This window comes from Ips typographus, linkage group LG3 (assembly GCF_016097725.1).
Source record: "Ips typographus isolate SLU linkage group LG3, UJ_Ityp_2.0, whole genome shotgun sequence".
In the NCBI taxonomy this organism is placed as follows: domain Eukaryota; kingdom Metazoa; phylum Arthropoda; class Insecta; order Coleoptera; family Curculionidae; genus Ips; species Ips typographus.
In genome coordinates this window covers 183,395-203,306 of record NC_138424.1, presented here as the reverse complement: position 1 = coordinate 203,306, position 19,912 = coordinate 183,395, and the positions used below count along the sequence as shown (strand labels likewise).

Sequence of the window (19,912 nt, the reverse complement as noted above, 5' to 3'; positions counted from 1 at the left end):
TTTTGTTTATTTTATAAACTATAAAGGTATCAAAGATGATTCCGTAAGAGTATAAATTTAATGATGTTTTGTTAATAACAAATTTCTTATAAGCTTATTCAGAATTTTTAATGTCTCGTGACTGTTTCGTGCATTAATTTATAACTGACATCGACTTTTAAAAAATGTGCCTTTTTTCCACTCAGGTTTTAATTATAGACCTCTACTTACATTAATTAAATTAGCATAGTAGGCGATCAGTGGTGCTAAACTAATGTTTTAAGCATTGCGCTTTTATTATTATAAACTTTTACATTATTAGTTTAATATGAAAGTGGCCGCATTAAAAGTAAATTTAGTGGGGGTTAACAGCACTTAAGTGTTAATCTACGCCACTGGTAGGGCTGGCGCCGGAAAGTCTCAAACGGACGTCAGTGGCGCCCTCGCAAGTCGTTGAACGACAACCATTCAGGGCCCCCCCAAAGTGAAACATCTTCGTTTGCTGAAAATTGATTCGCCCGCTGTTTTTCGTTTTTTGGCACCGATTTCAGCTTTTCAGTCGTTTCTGAACCGTTCTGCTTGTACCATGTTAACTAGTACACTATTTTTAATTTTACCTAGAACATTCGAGACACATTTCAGTGAGTATTTGGGCGCTTCATAATTGGAGAGTATATGATTTGCACTGCTTTTATTATAAACTGGGTTTTCATAATTTGTAAACTTATGATACACGTTTTTGTTTTAAAAGTTTACGCACTCCAAAGTTTACCGCATAGTGCACTTTACGTACGTCATTAACCTCAAAAAGGTTGGGGAATGCCACCCTCTGGAGGCCTAGCTATACACGTTTTGGCCTTGGAAAGGTTGCGTGTCGCCTAACTTGCCTGATATTAATGTATTTAAATTTATTAAATCAATTCCGCGGAACTGTTGTTTTGTAAGCTCAGTACGGCTTTGATTCTGCACTGATTCGGTTCTAAAACATTGAAGATGTCGGGCGGATGAAACGTTATTGTTCAGTGGCGCCCTAAAAACCTAAAAAAAAAGTGCGTCATATACTCGATAGTTATGATTGGTTTGGTTGGTTGCGGTGTTAAAATGCGAAATTTGCATTTAACGCGGACAGTTTGAACGGTTGAACGATGGTGCTACAGGCCAACAGTTCGAAAAAAAAGATGGAGAAAAAGTCTTCCAACGATGCCGACACGAAGGAAAACATCAACATTATCAGAAAAATTATCGATGATTTTGAAGGACAGGCCAAGAATGAAAAAAGGACGAAAAAAACGCTTAGAAGTCGACTTATTAGTAGTAGCGACAGTACTTTAAGCCGCAGTGAAAGCAGGTAAGTGATTTTTTGTAATTTCCAGTTACCAGGAATGTTCAATGCATTTCACGTTAAAGTAGATTATTTCAAACATCCACCCTTTTTACCTCTATCGATTGCAATGTCATTGTTTGAAAGTCTGATAATGAGTTGTTGTGTTCTTTAATAACCTTTTGAAACGAATCAGGTCGATATGTCGTAGAAACAGGAAAAACTTTGAAACAATTAATTTGCCATTTCTCTTTTGTTCAAGCTTGCATTACCGAAAATTTTGTAATAGTTACCTAATACAATTACAAATTATTCATCATATTTCAAGAAAATTTTAGACCTCAATTAATATAATTATTCCTCTGTTATATAATAACTGGTCACGTGATGGTAACTGTTCTTAGTTTCAAAATACAGTTGTCAGCACTGTTATAATAAAACACATAAATTGAAGTTAAAATAGGTACGTAAAACAAATTACGTAAGCTAGCTTCAACATATTTAACTCTTACATTTAAGACAGGTCCGCGTCCTATCTAGTAGTGATCATTCCTAATAAATAACACATCTCTAGTTCTAATGAGCAACTGTCAGAACTGTCATTCTGTTCGGTCAAAAGCAAAGCTCACTATGACTCGCGGACTTTAACTTGAAATTCTTCGACTCACCTTTAATTTGATTGCTTGGTTGATACTAGCTTACTGTTCAATTTGGACACTCAAAACTAGAAACTGGACAAAGTAAAGTCGCAATTTAACTAATTTGCTGACTACTGTCACATCCTACGCGAAACTTACGCCTTGTTTGCGGCCATATTGGTTTTGGGCACAGCCTGCTTTGATACGAATGCAAATGCTTATCACGTGGTTGTACTTTAATCCAATACGGCGCTAGTCACGTGATTGACAAATAACCTGTTTATTTTACGAGCTATAAAATTATCAAAGATGATTCCATTGGCGTTTCAAGTTAAGATTGCAGCGCCAGTTGAACTAAAATCGGGCAACCCGTTTCTAACCTAACATTATAAATAATGACACTGTCACTTCATATTTATGAAACCAGTGCTAAATTCCTAATCAAAATCAATGTAAACAAACGGAGAAATGACAGCTGGAATGCCCGAAACTGATGTTAATTAAAAACAAATGCATTGAACCTATCCATTTCATTCGAGTTTAATTCACTAAAATTTTAGGCACCCCAAACGGTCTCAAGTGTCCCCCAAACCATCGCACAGCCTACGCGGCAGCCTACTATACCGACTAAACAGTACCACTCCCCAATACTACGATCCTTGGACCGAACACAAAGGCCCGAACAATGTCTACATCAACTTTATGGAAAATTGCGATACCGAAAACACCGAGGGCAATCACTTTCTACAAGAGGGCAATACCGGGTACTGGGGGGTACTTCAGCAATTTTGAAAGTTTCTACCACTGACGATTCTCTCAGGTATTTTACGGACAAGTACATGGACAACTACACTAGTCACTCTGGCGGGTTGGACAAGGCAAAGTTGGCACCGGGAAGTGAAGGACGGTTCTATTCGGATGGCGGCCGCAAATCCCAGAGGAAGAGCATTTGGAGCTCGAAACGCACTAGTCAGGATCCTGCTGCTGGTATTTTCGATGAACTAACCAAGTTCGTGGAAGACAAAAAACACCAGGAAAAAGTTAACAAAAATGTCAGAGAGGTTTGTCTTGAATAGTTTATAATGGTAACTAGAACAGCAAATAAATCTGTCGCATTTGCTTTTCTAAGAAGATATTGTTTGTCCTGGAAACGTCGTGGCTTTTAAGGGGTTTTTTGAAAAAGGCGGAAAATTTATCTCGCTGGATTAAATTCTTTTCCGCTTAACTGCAAGGATATCTGTATATGGAGATTTGGATTTGTTGGGCTATTATTACTCAGATTGACGTCACTATTGCAATATACCAGCCATAGAAACAGCAGCAGTTGCCTCTTAAATGTAAATTTTGCAGTTTAAACAAACTATCTAATTTGGCAACACTGTTTCAATTAGCAGAACGCTTGTCATAGAGAGTGTCTATACATTTTACATTATGTCATCAACAACTAAATAGGCGAACACAATGAGAAATTTAACAGGTATACGAAGCCTGAAATTTCTATGCAAAATATTATCGAACCAGAAGGACAAAGCGTCCACAGACCTAAACTCGTATTATTTAGTCCCGATTTTCCTTACGTTGCCATTTAAATTCATTCAAATGACATTTCAATTTATCCTGTCTCCTGTTTGTCCATGCTGAAACTTTTGGCTCATTTCCGAATCGAGACGGCTCGCTCATTACACTAAAATCGGTATTTGTAGTTTTTTTTATTTAGTTAACCTAACCTAGAATAATTTAAATTGGCACCAGTGGCTATAATTTATGTCTTTAAGTAAATAGAGTTTAGTCCAGAAATAATACATTTTTGCAAATGTTTTTGTTGGCAACATTGTGACAGCCAATAGGCGTTTTTTAAATCTGGTTAACCTGTAAATTAGAGTAAATGTATTGGTCCGAAAGGGTCACGTGACAATATTTACGATGACTCAAATGAATTTTGTGCATGCATTTTCTACATTATTATAAAAAAATAAGTTAAATTGAAGTAATGATTTGCTAAACTGCATTTGCATTGAATACAACATTGTTTGATATCAATCCGACGTCATAATCCAAAAGTCACGTGATTCCTGTGTTATTTTGTCATCATGGTGTCATGTGATTTTTAGATCATAACGCTTTTAGAAAGTATTAATAATTAAAAATATTTCTACAAATATAATTGACAGATTAGTTTAGATAGTAGTATCACTTATGGTGATTTCCATTGACTAGTGCAGCCACACTGGTTTAAATGACATTTGATAGAACAGGATACAAATACTCTAGTTTTGAAAATAGCTATTATTAACAAAAATTAAACAGAACAAAATCCTGATTGCAGAGGTAATTCCTAATTGGTTTCTAACAGAAAATCAAAAAATGTCAGCTGTCATTGGTTAAATGCCCACGTGACTGACATTACTGTACATCTTTCTTCGATTACATATTGGAGATTCTCTCACAATTAAAGTAACAAGTTCAGATGTGTAGCAATATAGTTTGTGATTGGTCAAAAAAAGCAGCTTTCATGACCAATCACAAACTGATTTACGCACATCTGATTGGACTGCACAAATTATCCAGTCCAATCAAATTGATGAATGTAATTCTGATTTAAACCGGCTCTTCAGTTACCGAAAAATCGTCAAATCCATGACGACTTAAACTATACCAACCGTCATCCCACAGGACCATTCTCCCGCTCTGATCCCGCCATTCCGACAAATGCGCGTGCGTTTTCCCACATTCGCATCCAGAAAACTTGATCGAGTATCGTTCGCTTAGTCGAAAACTGCTTTGCCACCAATCCAGACAAATAACGCTCGTTCGTTCCATACGCCCTGGAATTATTTCAGTTTTTCTATGAAAATGCTTGTGCAGTGCATTTAGAAAGTGTTCACAACAATCACGGGGGTTTTGGAAAGGATTCGGTGAGAGGAATCGGGTGCAGTAGTGCAAAGTGGCAGAGAGTGTCCCAAGTGAACGAGTTGATGGAAGCGTCCGACAATAATTTTGAGTGTGGAAAGTCATTGAATAGAAAATAATATCCTGGACGTGGTCAAGGTCTTAATTATTTATAGTATTGATTCTTGTTATGTATAAAAAACAGCGGTAGCACAATTTGTGACATTATGACACACACCGTTCTTCTAAATTGGCTCTTCATGTTTCCTCTAATACTGACGCACGTCAATAAATTCTACTATAGTTTTACAAATCGTTTAGAAAATTGAAGTGTACACTCAAGTAGGGGAATCGATAATGTATAAATTGAGATTGATGTATTTTTTTACACTTTTATTTACCACAGTATTTTGATGTAGTACATTAGTAGAACATGCAGAGTTGTGTCAGTTTAAGTACATAATTTCTGGTTAAACTGTGTAAATAACATTATATAACGATCCCAATTTAAAGTTAATATAACCCGAGCATGCCAGGTAGTAAATTAATTTCCGTTCGAAACTAGATAGGCTCTATAAGTGACGGTTAACACCGGTATAAATTACCAAGAAAAAATGGTTATATGATTACTTTCATTAAGACAAAACCAAGTAATGAATAGCTTAACATTGCTGGAAATCTTCAAGGTTAGGTTTTGAAGTTGACCTTGATCGAAAAATTGACATATAAAACATTAATATGTGTGTCATTCAGTAAATCCAGCCTAATTTGAAATACTACAGAAAATCTTCATCATTCAAACCTAACTAAGCCTCATAAATTTTTAGTGAATCACCCTGTATACACGGGCAGGTTTATGATTTAAGTTTGTTATTGTTTTTATTTAGACACATTTTTAAAAACGCTACTAAAAATACATTTTATCAAAACAAGGTGTTCTAAATGTGTTTTGGATCATTTGCGCGACCTTTATTCGGTCATCCCATATGCTAAAATTGCAACTTAATAATTGGATTGATAGTAATAATTATTGATCTAAGTTCATTTAATTTTTTCCATCTCAGTTTAAAAAAAAAAATGGTGCAAAGGAAACTAATTGGATAGATTAACACTAGACTTTAAACTTTCTGGTTTATCGAAGCCTTATATTGTATTACAGCCTTTGTTGGGGGGAAAAAATTATTGATGACTTAGATCGATAAGTAGTTAACGGTTATTTGTTTGTATCAAGGCGGTTTCGACAATGGACACAAGACAAAAAAGGTCGTCAACAAGACAAATAACCAGAGGAAATCGGATTATATCGAGCACCAAGTAATGCACTACTGGTTCAGGGAATTATTTATTTTTTCTAACCGTTCGTATTGTATTGATTTGAGTCGAAACCACTTTGGAGGTGCTCGGGAATTTCTCATTTTTCCACCTGGAATAAAAGCCACATACGTAAAAGTCGTAAAATTTATTTGATGTTATTATGAAATTGCCAGAAAAAAACATTCAAGTCTTCAACAGTTTTACAATATGACGAAACCAACATCATCATGTGCCAGTCATGTCATTTGTCAAGTCTAGATATGTACTTAAACTACCCAGTATCCCAACTGCAACAGTAGAATATTGAATTTTACAATTTTACAGCATCATGAATCAAATGTTGACATTTGTGCCGTGACAAGTGACAGCCGGGAAATACCAATGCAATAGTGAACTGTCAAAACTTCTACTCTGGCTCTATAAAGTTCATGACTATCTGAAGAGTTGCAAAATGTTAATATGAAGCTATATTTTATATCTCTACAAAATGACAACTCTTTTACTATGTGGCACCTGTCAAAATTTCAACTTCATTTTTACTGCAGACATCGTACAACAGGATGATCAGAAAAGCAGTTTTAGGGCTAGCACAAATCAGCTTGTAATTCGTTTTGTCCATTTGTCTCAGTAGGTATAGGCAATCCGTAATACACCATTCTTATTGGAAAAAAGTGTCATTTGACAGTCACAAGTTTTAGTTATTGCATACTTTTGCATTTATTAACTTATTGTTACATTTGTTACTCCACTGTACTATTCAATGACTTTTCACCACTGAAACAACTACTCAGAAACATATCGACAACCAAAATTGAACATATTAACGCGCCATATCCAATAATTAAATACATTTCGCATTCGAATCCCTCCTCCCCACCCGGTCCAAAATTATAATAGAAATAACGGAGCTGTTCTCCATAAATGTCCCATCGAAGAGATTCAAACAGAATCCGAACCGCAGCATGGACGACGACCGCGCAGCGGTAGAAATTCCGCTTATAGTGGCACCAGGAACCGGGGAAAAACCACGCGAAAAAACGCCCAAAAAACGCAAAAAGAGCAACGCTTCGAGCGGAGGCGCCACTCCAAGCGACGAGTCGTACCGGAGCCCCTTGGGGGAGGAGAGGAGGAGGAGCGCGGTGGGGGGCAGTTTGAAGTACGACCGGGAAAGGGAACGACCGTCGGTAATTGGGTACCCGATCAAATGGAGCTCGGTACGGATCAAAGGTACCGGTTTCGAAGATAGCACCAAAGTGAAAGTGGAACCATGCAACGGCATGCCCATGGGAGTAGATTACGAAAAGATCGTCAGTCCAACGACAGGTGGCGCTACAGGCAATATGAAGAACAATATAGGAAATGTAAGTGTTTGTTTATTGATGGACCACTTTTATCACATGGCTATAGTTGTTACTTAACCTGTGATCGACTGTCAAATGACGTCACAGAGCACTCGTATTTGACAGTTGCAACACACAGTACATGGAACGTTGCTGAATTTTAATTATATTAATATTAACATACTGACTGGTTATTTGAGTTGATATAAGCTTTAATAAGTGTATTTTATAATATGTATTTATTTACTTTTCAACTTCATCCTTTCAAACGTCAATTGAGAGAAGTGTGGCAACGTTGCCACTGGCGAACTGTCATCTGTAATTCTAGCGTGATTTGCCAGTGGCGTGGCCTCACATACGATATACTAATGAAAATTATAAATAAAATGCTTTTTACGAAACCTCTGTGAATTTTGTATGGTAATTTCTACTGAATCAATCCTAAATTAACTTTAAGCTTTTCGAAAAAAGGGTTTAGTTTATCCAGCAATGCATCAAATGGGTTTAAAACTACGATAATAAGCAACTATTTTCGTTTTTAGTCAGTTGTAAGCTCCAGCAACTACGCTCATTAAACCAAACTTAACTAAAAGCTTATTTGGTAATGAAATTTTCATTTCGTCTTGAATATGTTTGAAAAGTCCCGGAGTATATTTTGTGGTCTGTTTTGATCCTGGTTTATGGTCTAAATTAGTAGTTAGTAGTTTTTAACAAAATTTTTAATTTAGAACTGAAATAATCTAAATCTTGCACGTATTATGAAAATTGAATATTCACAGATACACGTGTACTTTTTTCAGCATAATTCCCTTGGTTTGAGAAATAAATTAGGTTCCTTAACTTATGCGGTTTATCGTGTTATTCGCTTCCGTTGTCTCTTGTAAAATTGTAGGGTGACAGGAAATTGTCGAACGACATTTGCGTCCTGAAATTGTCCTTAATTTCCTCCAAATATAGCAAGTTGAATATTACAGTTAATTTAGACAAAACTCACTTAAATCGTTCTCTTGTTTTATTAGTGCAGATGCAATTTGTTACTTACAACGCTACATTAGGCAATGCCGCAAAACAAAAGCAATAAAATGCAAATTTTGTTCAAGGAACTTTTTACGTATAAAGAAATTAAATACAAAGTTGAACGCCATGGTATCTAGAAATAGTAACAAACATTTTTAAATGAAAAATGTATCAAATTAGGTCAAATGCAAAATCTGAAACACTTGAAACAAACGCCCTTTAAATACTTAATCGACTCTGCCACTGGTTCATGAATATTGTCTTTCGACCTCCATGGGAGTAAATGAAATGTTTACTCGACCCGTATAAATAAATTATTTAAGTTGATCAAACGTAGGTACACAAAGTGGCAGTTTTCGGTCGATTATACACACATGTAATTACCTGGAGTAATTTATACACCTGTATTATACCATTAGGCAAAAGAGTGTGTACATACATCGAGATGTATACTTTTCCAAAATCCTTTTATAGCCAAAAACTAAAGTGCTGGATGCTTGAAAAACACTTCTGTCAGTTGTCAGCCGGTCACAACAAAAAAAAACTGGCAACAATCCACGAAAGTTGTCAAATCGTTGGTATTATATCTGCGTTCGTTATATAACTGCGTGTGAGAAAGAGAGCGCGATAGCCCAGACCTGAACCCTCAGCAAAACGAATGCATTTTACAAAAAATGTCATATTATGTGGTATAAATACTTACGGTGGCTGCACTCCTTTAAAGCAACGCATTATTATAGGATTTTCTGTTTTCAGGTTCTGTCGTTAGGAGCTGACGTGTTGCCCGAATACAAACTGCAAAATCCTAGAATACACCACTACACCATTCTGCATTATTCGCCTTTCAAAGCCGTCTGGGATTGGATTATTCTGATTTTGGTTATGTACACGGCCATTTTCACACCGTACGTGGCCGCTTTTTTATTGGGCGAGCCCGATTTTAACAATAGGAAAAACAAAAGGTACAGCGAGGATCCCATCGTTATTATCGACTTGATCGGTAAGTTTTGACACTGCGGAATTGCACGTAAGCGGGGCGCATATAAAATCTGTCAACTGTCACTTTTGTTGACAAAGCAACGTGACGTAGTTTGACAGTTGATTAAACAGACATCCAGTTAGGCATTGGCCGCGTTTTATCGAGTGACGTCACAAGTTCAGTACAAAGTCACAAAACCTCAAAATTAAGTTTATATAGCTTTTTTTTTAAGTAAAACAGACATTGATCGATTTCTTGCGGCCTCTTTTCGAAAAACTCAAAGAACCGAATAAAACTCGAAAGTTTTTAATGAGTTTCAATAAGATGGCTGGGGCAACGTTGCGGCTCTTTATCATATCATATTTCCCGTTTTTCTTTACCGAGAAAACGTTTCATTAGCGTACGCTGAGAAAAATCTGATTTAATTACTGATACGAAGATTATAAGTTCTGATGAATCAGAAACTCTACAACATATTTTATTATTTCACTGATAACGTTGACTAAAGGTATTAAAGCCCTCAATTTAACTGTGTAAAGCATGTAAAGCATCTAACATCCTTTGTGAAACCGTTATTAAACGTCTCAAAGACTGAATTCTGAAAATACTCTCAGCTAATCCCCGAATTATGATTTTAATTAAATTGAATTTGATAGGTTTAAGCTTTCAGTATGTAAGTGATTAATCAGTAAATCGGTTGGGTTTCTCTGTATTGTTAACGATTTAATGATTTGCTAAGTTCTTCCAGACAGTACAAGTTGAACATTATAATCCGTTTTAATACGGATTTTCCAGATTAAAAGAGATGGATGCTTGTTTCACTATTTTTTTTCCAACAGAATCCGGGAATAACGTTCAGTCAATGTAGTTAATTTTCGTGTTTATATTGTGTAACAGGTTGTCTGTTATATCGTCAATTTTGTCAGATAAATTCGTCTCTACTCGTAGTTATGGTCAGCAAGTTGTGGAGCATAATCATGCTTAAAATTGATGGTAGTACAGTAAGACTCAAATAAAATTAGGTTGACGTCACTAACAACAAGTTAATAATCAATGACTAGAAGTTGTTTTGATATTTTAGTTTTAAACGTTTGATTTGTCCATCACAATTTAGTCTTAATTTGAACTTACTGCTTTTACGTTTTTACCTTTTGAAAATTACAACACAACTAGCAAAATTGGGTGCAACTGACTGTGTTTGCTTTCAGTTCTGGAGAACAAAAATATGTTTAGGTGTAAACGCCCTTCAAACTTTGTTATATTAACGTTGTAAACCAAGTTACTTTTCCTAGTGTGGCGAAGAGTTTTAATTAGTTTTCCAAGTCATTAACGTTCCTAATAAACTATTGCCAAACAATCAGAAATTGTAGTTGACGCAAATGTATTTAAATCAGTTTACATAGTATCCTGTGCACTGTTTTAGAATGACGCGTGTAAACTAGGTCAATGTGTCTTTTAATCCATCCACCATTGACTAGGTTTAACTTGTCTTAAATTGACGGTTTTTGTAAATCGCAGCTTTGCTGGCAGTTTGTGATTGGTCAAGAAAAAGCAGCAAGCTGAAAGCTGCTTTTTTTGACTATAATATTTGAAGGCTGCTGGCATTTTCAAAATGATTCTAGAAGCCTCTGGCAATTTTATAATATTCTTGGACAGCTTAGGAGCTTCTTAGAGGCTTCTGGAAATTTTTAGGAGCTTTTCAATAGCATTTGGAGACTTCTGGTATTTCCAAAATGATTCTAAAGGACTCTGGCAATTTTATAATATTCTTGGACAGCTTAGAAGCTTCTTAGAGACTTCTAGCAATTTTTAGGAGCTTTTCAATAATATTTGAAGGCTGCTGGCATTTCCAAAATGATTCTAGAAGCCTCTGGCAATTTTATAATATTCTTGGACAGCTTAGGAGCTTCTTAGAGACGTTTTACAATTTTTGGGAGCTTTTCAAGAGTTTTAACTTCTGGCACAAACATTTACTTAAAAAAAAGTAACTTAATTTAGTTCTGCATCTAACTGTTTCTGTTGTGACGTCATTCTAATATTGATTGATTTTCGACATAGTTATGAATGTATTAAGTCTCGTTTACATTTTGTCGTAAATAAAACATGAACTGAAAAATGTGTGTCCTTTCCAGTTGACGTGACCTTCATCATTGACATTCTCATCAATTTTCGGACGACTTACGTGTCCGGAAACGACGAGATCGTCTCCGATCCGGGCAAAATCGCCGTCCACTATCTCAAAGGGTGGTTTCTGATCGACCTGGTGGCAGCTGTGCCCTTTGACCTTTTGTTCTTCGGCACCGACACCGACGAGGTAAGTTCCACCACACGCTTTTCGATGTTGTTGTATTGCCGAATTGTTTTTTAGATGAAAACGGCATTTGGTCTGTCAAACCATAGCAGAATCATATTCATCAAAAAATTTTACTAAACAAAAGCGCAGAAAATCGTATAATTCTGCATTGGTTGACTTATTCAGTAACTTAATGTGTTCATTCCTTTTCAAGTGTCTTCTTTTATTCAGTTTACGTTGGGTTTGCGTATCGTGGATGTAAAATGGTTGTCCTCAACAAACTGGTTTTCTTATTTATTCAACCATGGCAGCGTAATTACTAAAACTGCAAAGAGGAAAGATAATTTTCTTTGTGACGTCAAATTAATGGTTATCCTGATGAGTTTCGTTTTAAAGAACACAAAAGGCAGTTTAATTTTAGCTGGAAAACGGTCTAATTTTACGAAAAAATTACTTCAAGTAATCAAAAGTCGTTAGAATTTTTAGCGTTGCTCAATAACCAAAATATACAGTTTTGAGTGTTGCCTAGTGAATAGGAAGCAACTCAAGTCTGTCAAAATCATCTGAAACTATACAACCTAACCTAAACTTTTTACCTGTCACTGTCATTTGAACATTACTCATTTGTCGTTTTTCAATGTTGCCAAATTTTGAATAGCATTTTTTTGGCAAGAGACAACCATTTTACTATCATTTTCATTAATTTTTAGGTGTTTTTCAGTTACTAAATGTTGCATTTTTGAGGAACAGTTGGAATGATTGTTGCAAGTGTTTTTGATGTGTTTTCTAGACCGTTCTTGTTATACATAATATTGATTTCACTTTTGACTGTTTTATTATTTATCTAATATGTAAAAAGTCAATCATTTTTACAAAAACAAACGAGTTAATGATAATTACTGCTTAATTTCAGCTTTGTTTTACGTTTTTTGTCATCAGTGTCCATTTTAGGGTAATTTCTTCCTCATATAAGTTAACACAATAATTTTTTTGTGTGTTGATCCAAACCAGTTTTTTTAAAACCGATATTTTTCGATTCTTTTCTATAGTTGGGCTTGGATAAGGATGAGGTAGAGAGACATAGTTTTTGAATCGCTTTTCTTTTCACTTTTATTTCAGCCTGCTTATCTGGAGGCAAATTTGTACACTCTAATTGAAACGTTAAATAACCATAATGTCATTGATTTTGTGTATTAGAGTGTACGATCCTCGCCGTATATAAATTTTTTGTCCACACTATTATCACAATATCAACAAAACATTAATTTAGTCTTCAAATTATTATTATTATATAAACTAGGCTTGGTGCGTTTAGTTTGTGGTTTGTGCACGCTGTATGTTGATATGCTTTACCTGGGATTTGTTCTTATATTCTATTTTATATTATAATAATTGATAAGGCAAAAACAATTGTTAATTATACGGCTTTTTTACATAGTAACTATTTGAGCTTATTTACTTTCTTATTTTAATTTATTGTATTCTTTCTCACAGGGTTTAGGTAATGGTCAGAACAAACAGGTAATAAAACCAATCACGTCCTTTGTATACTTTTGTATGTGCAACAGTGCATTGTAAATAACAGCCTGTGTGTCATGACTGACATTTTTTCGTTTTTTAAGCTCGTTTTTACGTTTTCTCGATAACCTTAATTGACTACCTTCCTGTTTGTTATCGATAACATGATCCAGTCATTTCTGAAATGTGCTTTAGCCGCTTTCCGCTAACCAATTTCGTATTTTCTGTACAATAAGGTCACTAATCAATTAAACTCAAATCTAGGTCACAGGTTACATGTTTTTAATTCAATGATCTTGACGTATATTTGACACAAGCAAGTTTAGTGCAACGATATATTTGTATCTCGCTCTATCCAAGGTCATTGAAACAGTACGGCAAAGACAGCCGTCGAAACAATGAAATGGCAATGTGGTGTTGGATGGGGCATAGACTGCATGAAAAAAAAATTGAGTTTCAATTTCAAATTAGATAATATTTAAATTGCTCACAATGTAACCAGTAATCTAGGATATCTGTTACACCGTTACAAATCAATAGACCTTCGATAGGAAACTTGAGAAACCACAATTTATAAATTCAAGCAACACTTATTTTTTTAATAGAAATCAGTCTAGCTACTTCTGAAATACGTATTTTCTCAATTTTCTTCTCAACCTCAATTGGGGTTAAACGAAAAGCCGACAATAACATCCTCACGCACATGAACCCGCCTGTTATCGCCTCTATCTGTCCAGTCGCCTACGACCGCGTAAAAAACCACCGCACCGTTTTTGTTTTGTTTTCAGACGACCACTCTGATTGGTCTGTTGAAAACTGCCAGACTGCTGCGATTGGTCAGAGTGGCGCGTAAAATCGACCGGTACTCCGAGTACGGCGCGGCCGTTTTGCTTTTGCTCATGGCCACGTTCGCCCTCATCGCCCATTGGCTCGCATGCATATGGTAAGTTATGTTTCCGAATCAATAATGTGGCTAATTTAATTTGAAACACTCTAAATCAACAATTTTGAACCATACTTATTAACATATTACTCCTATTCACAACGTTGACATGCAAATAAGTCACCCTAAATCAGCAACCGCCATGAATTAATTTTCCTTACGAATATATTTTGATTTTTGAAAGTTTTGCCTATATTTGTCCGAAGCATTAAACGTCCATTTTCCGGAAATAATCCCAGATTATAAAGACAAAACGAAAAAAATTACTTTTCTAACGTTGATCGACACGAAAGCTAAATGTGGCAACTCAGGAAATATGTCACGTGACTATTCTGAAATCAAGCAGGCCAAGGTTTAACAAAATGTCAAGTGACTTTGAATTTTCTTTAGGTTAGATAACTAAATTTATGAATGACATTTGAGGTTAATTTAAGAATGTTTGTGAATTGCATCTTAAAAATGTTGAAACCTTTGTGTTCGGTTAGTCAAAGCAAATGGAGAGTTATCACGCGCCTGAACTAATCATATACCATTATACGTCACGTGACATTTCCAGTCCAGAGATTATTACGCGTTGACTTAAAATAGCGCCACCTACAGTTCTACGGTTGTACTTACTACATTTTATACGTGATTTTTTCCAGGTACGCAATAGGAAACGCGGAACGACCGAATTTGAACGCGCAAATCAGTTGGCTTCACTTTCTGGCCAACGACACGCAACAGCCCTATTTGGCGAACGGAACAGGAGGACCGAGTATCAAAAGTCGTTACGTCACCGCCCTCTACTTCACCTTTACGTCACTGACGAGCGTCGGATTTGGCAACGTGGCACCCAACACTGACGCCGAGAAAATCTTTACGATATGCGTCATGCTCGTCGGATGTAAGTAGATTACTGAAACCAGTCAAAACCTGAAATCAATTAACTTTTAAAGAAAATAAACCTTTAACCTCTATTTAAAATAGAACGTCGAAATTTGACAGATTTAGATTGTCAAATAAGGTCACCAAAGTGAGAGTGTCAAATTTATCTGTCAACTTACCGCACGTTTGCTGCTCGTTTTATGGAGCATCAACAGCCCCTAATAAAGCATATAAACCTCCACAGACATAAGACTGGTTTGTAGAGAAAATCTACATCTAGTAATCAGAGATGTCGTAATTAGTCAAAATTTATGAAACGGCATAGTCACGTGAGCATGAGACCAATGAAAGCCTCTGGGTTTTTACTTGGATAGCTGTTTGGGGGAACAAGCCTATCATATACTCACAAGTTATGAAAAGTTAACGAAACCCTACAGAGGATTTTTTTACAACCAAGTTTTACAAATTCTGAAATTATAGTTGAACGAACAACATTAGGATAATTTCACTTTAAAAAAATACAAACAACTTATGAACATTTTAATGTATTTTTATTTTTCTAGCTTTGATGTATGCCAGCATCTTCGGTAACGTATCGGCGATCATACAAAGACTGTATTCGGGCACCGCAAGGTACCACACCCAGATGTTGCGAGTTCGCGAGTTTATCCGCTTCCACCAGATTCCAAATCCTCTGCGGCAAAGGCTGGAAGAGTACTTTCAACACGCTTGGACTTATACGAATGGTATCGACATGAATTCGGTCTTGAAAGGGTTTCCCGAGTGTCTACAAGCCGATATTTGTCTACATTTAAACAGAAACTTGCTACAAAATTGCGGTGTTTTTGAAGGGGCAAGTCCTGGTTGCTTACGGTAAGATTGGCTTTTTTTATCAACAGCTGGTTTTTTGTGTCAATGTCGTTTAAAAGGTCATACTTCTAAAAATACTTGAAAGCTTTGCCACTTGCTGCCTAAAGTTTAACCTGTATTATGTCCATCACTGGTTTCTTGGAATAAATGTTTTGAAACTAAGCAACCGATCTCAGTTCAATTTTCCAGTAGAACGTCTTGTACAAACTAAATTTACATGCTGTCCAAGGAGTTTTACTTATAAATATTCAAATCTAATTGAAACTATCTTCAACCATTTTGTGCTATTTGATTATTATTGTTTTTTTTTTGTAGAGCGTTATCGTTAAAATTCAAGACAACACACGCGCCACCTGGTGACACGTTGGTGCACAGAGGTGACGTCCTGACTTCCCTTTACTTCATATCGCGCGGTTCAATCGAAATTCTGAGAGAGGACATCGTCATGGCTATTCTAGGAAAATTTGATATTTTCGGGGAAAACCCTTGTTTGAACCCTACTATAGGTATAACATCCACTAAAGCAGAACCAATATTTTTTTTATAAAAAAATCTGCTTTGCCAGGAAAGAGTGCCTGCAACGTGCGAGCCCTGACGTACTGTGATTTACATAAAATAAATCGAGACGATCTACTGGACGTCCTGGAACTGTATCCGGAATTTTACAGTCATTTTCTGAACAATTTAGAAATTACTTTTAACCTTAGGGATGTAAGTTTGCGTTTAAAGTTGCAATTGCGTTTGATTTTCTTGGTGGGGAATAGGAGGAACAGGCTGGAGTGGTGCCCAGGAGATCGTTTTACCCTAAAGATAAAGAAAGCCGGTATTTTAGAGGTGTCCCGTCCAGATCGAACGGCGTGAGTTCGAGAGGCAATTCGTTGAATGGACGACAAGAAAGTCAGTACAGTGACGAATCGGAATCAGGTTATTTAGCTCAATTTAACGTACAATAAAGTGTCTAAACATCCATTTTACAGGACATGGAATCTTGGAATTTTCCACGGAAAAGGCTGGACAGGATGTGACTCCGCTCAATTTGAATTTTGGGGAGGAGAAACGCAGATCTTCCACTCTTAATTCAATAACAGGTTAGTGTAATCTGATTTGTGTCAAATTTCACGTTTTTTTTTATTTTTGTCTCAATTTAGCATCTAAATTATTTCATAAATAGACAACTTTAGCATTACGTTCAAGTTTAGGTAACTTGCATTCATTATTATGCCCAGAGTATACTGCCAAAAAGATATTAGTTTCATTCTAGAAATAGATTTTTATTAAAAGAGTTATCATTTACTTAACAAGGGTTTTTAGTGCCTTTTAGTGAGTACATCATTAGTTGCATTGCTTAAAAACTGTAATAACAAGTTTTGTTGGACTAGTTTACACCAGGTGTTATATAGCTTTCTTTCTGTTAAACTGAGTTTTGAGAGTTCTCTGACATTCCAAATATGATTCTAGAAATGTTTGGCAACAATCGTTGATAGATTTACAGTAGTATTTACTATTTAGAGGTTTCTGACAGTTGTAAAAAAATTGATTTTTCTACACATTCGCGCAAAATATTATTGCTAAAAAGGGTAAAATTAACAAAAAATCGTGCGTTTGAAAGAGATGGTGCAAATACACTTTATAGCTACCTAATTAAGCCGCAATCGTTTTGATGCTCCATAGAGCGGACAGATTGAATTTGACAATTGATCTAAGTATGATTTTGTCAAATTACGCGATACTGACCTCAAATTCGCTCTGATCGCTTCATGGAGCGTAAAAATGAATCAGCCAGTCTGTCGCAGCGTATATGACGTCACTTGACATTTGAATTATGTGGCCAATTGGCTTACTATTCTATTCTAGCTCTGATAGGAATAAAAAATGTCTGCCAACTAACAAGTTTGGCAACACCTCACATGTGCAGCATTCGGCTAAGCTTAGCACAGTGAGTGGTTTGTCCAATCACAAATTATGAACAGTGTACTACACTGACCTCCCCTTTTTAAGTTTAACTGTCAAATCAACAATTGTGACATATACACCAAATGTATAATAAATAGCTGTAGAGTAGTAAATTAACTAGAACTACAAAAGTGAGCATTAGACTAGATTTTTAGGCTCTGATAGCAATAATTAATTAATCTATTGGTGTAAACTAGACCATTATCACTCACGTTATAGTATGGTAGTTATTTTGACATTAAGTAGGATAATTAAAATGTCATGCATGATATTTTTCGTAACGATGGTTTTTTCAGTTCATTTGTACATTATTCGTTATTTTAGTTGACAGGAATAATCCCCATTTTGAATAATTTTAATGACACAAATAACCATCATTATACAAAACTGAATTTGTTGTGATTAAAACCAAATTTGGAAGTTTGTGTGATTAAAACAGTTTTTTGTGCATTTTATGTGTTTATTTAGGCATGCTATCGCAACTGAAACGCAGCATTCCAGACCTCAGGTTACACAAAACTCATCAACCCTTAGTAGGTAAGTCACACCACCACCATTGATATAAATGTGCTGTATATACTATACAGGGTGTCTAAATTACCATGTAGTACCATTGGAGCAAGCTGAAAGCTACCCACTGTGCTAAGATTTACGCAAATGCTGCACATGTAGCCTTTTTTGTGAACCAATTATATATGTCTCTTATTACTGTTTTTGCTATTTTAGACATTCTGTATAAATAGAATAGCGGTCATTTTCCAACAATATAATATTCAGGGTGACTATTATTGAAAGAACATGTATATGAGATAAAATTTCATTTCAAGTACTATTGAATGTACTACAGGGTGTCCCAGTTGATTATTTCTGAAACACATAGCTCAATTGGCTGTTTTTTTTTTATAAAAGATTTTTCTCTTGGGACACCCTGTACATATTCACGGGGAGATTCAAATACTGGTACTCATTAATGCTCAAAAAATTTAAATTGCCTGTCAGAGTAGGTCACTCTAGGTTATGTATTTTCCTCTTCACTGACTGTATTTCTGTATCGTCAAGTATAAAAATTTAAGGATTTCTCTACACTCATTCTCAACATTTCACGGCTACTTTTAGCATGTTTTTGCAATTTTAGCATGTTGGAAGAACTTAAAATTAAAACAACACAAGGTTTGAATATTCTTTTTTTGGGCGTTACAGCGCAAGTCACGCCTCCGTCCTCGCATAGGGTACGCACGATTCGCCGACAGTCTTCAATAGACGCCCATCAGCAGTCGTCAGCCCCGCCCCCCGCCCCTACGGTGGCCACAACAAGTCACGCCCACTCGACCGCTCCACTTTCCAGCAGCACCAGCTACTACACGAACAGCCCCAGTCCTCCGGTGCCTCAAAATGAACAACCTCACGGCGATGAGGTAACTAACTAAAATAACCCAATGTCACGTGTCTATAGAGTTGTATTGTAGATTTTAGTGCCAGTGGATGCTGGTGGGGGGGCGCCACCACCCCCTTCGGTCACTCTGCAAGAAGTAACTCAACATTCCGACAAAGACGACGATACGATGGAAATCAGTCGCGTCCATTTAAACGCTTTATGTAGTCAGTTAGATGCGCTCAGTAAGAAAGTCGAAACGCTTGAAAGTACTTTAGGTAAGGATGTGCGCAGTATTTTGGCGTTGCTACGTGAGGGCGCTGGTGCGGGCGGCGTTGCCTGCTCGTCGGTGGCGGCCACGTCCGGATGGATCGTTGGCGAGGTGTCTGTGATAAAAGGGTCTGAGGTGATTTGTGACTGTTAATTTGTTTACATAAACACAAAAAGATTTGTTGTAGGTTCCTGAAGATAATTTGGCCTTAGAGCCGACCCCGAGCAGGAGCAGAACAACTTTCCAACGGTCGGTTAGTGAACCCAAACCTATTAGTAGAACGCATCATTCCCAAGTATTACATAGGTAATCTGCAGTTTGTTGTGACTATCCATGTAAAACAGATTT

The 19,912-nt window shown here is 36.3% G+C and overlaps 1 protein-coding gene across 10 annotated transcripts in view; it reads left to right on the top strand.

The window, feature by feature from the left end:
- sei (potassium voltage-gated channel seizure) overlaps nucleotides 1-19,912 on the top strand; it is a 39,464-nt gene that overhangs the window by 16,640 nt on the left and 2,912 nt on the right. For 3 of the 10 annotated variants that reach the window (XM_081976261.1, XM_081976259.1, XM_081976265.1), the window contains exons 9-22: nucleotides 9,255-9,498; nucleotides 11,610-11,791; nucleotides 13,265-13,291; nucleotides 14,077-14,231; nucleotides 14,876-15,117; nucleotides 15,662-15,971; nucleotides 16,284-16,474; nucleotides 16,534-16,679; nucleotides 16,733-16,892; nucleotides 16,946-17,056; nucleotides 18,390-18,458; nucleotides 19,122-19,336; nucleotides 19,388-19,699; nucleotides 19,752-19,870. In XM_081976261.1, coding sequence (XP_081832387.1) covers nucleotides 9,255-9,498; nucleotides 11,610-11,791; nucleotides 13,265-13,291; nucleotides 14,077-14,231; nucleotides 14,876-15,117; nucleotides 15,662-15,971; nucleotides 16,284-16,474; nucleotides 16,534-16,679; nucleotides 16,733-16,892; nucleotides 16,946-17,056; nucleotides 18,390-18,458; nucleotides 19,122-19,336; nucleotides 19,388-19,699; nucleotides 19,752-19,870 — 2,483 coding nt within the window. Of the gene's footprint in view, nucleotides 1-725; nucleotides 1,328-1,780; nucleotides 2,434-2,498; nucleotides 2,703-2,758; nucleotides 3,000-9,254; nucleotides 9,499-11,609; nucleotides 11,792-12,819; nucleotides 12,841-13,264; nucleotides 13,292-14,076; nucleotides 14,232-14,875; nucleotides 15,118-15,661; nucleotides 15,972-16,283; nucleotides 16,475-16,533; nucleotides 16,680-16,732; nucleotides 16,893-16,945; nucleotides 17,057-18,389; nucleotides 18,459-19,121; nucleotides 19,337-19,387; nucleotides 19,700-19,751; nucleotides 19,871-19,912 lie in introns of those variants that run through there. The other 7 variants (XM_081976262.1, XM_081976260.1, XM_081976268.1 and 4 more) reach the window with 6 other exon arrangements.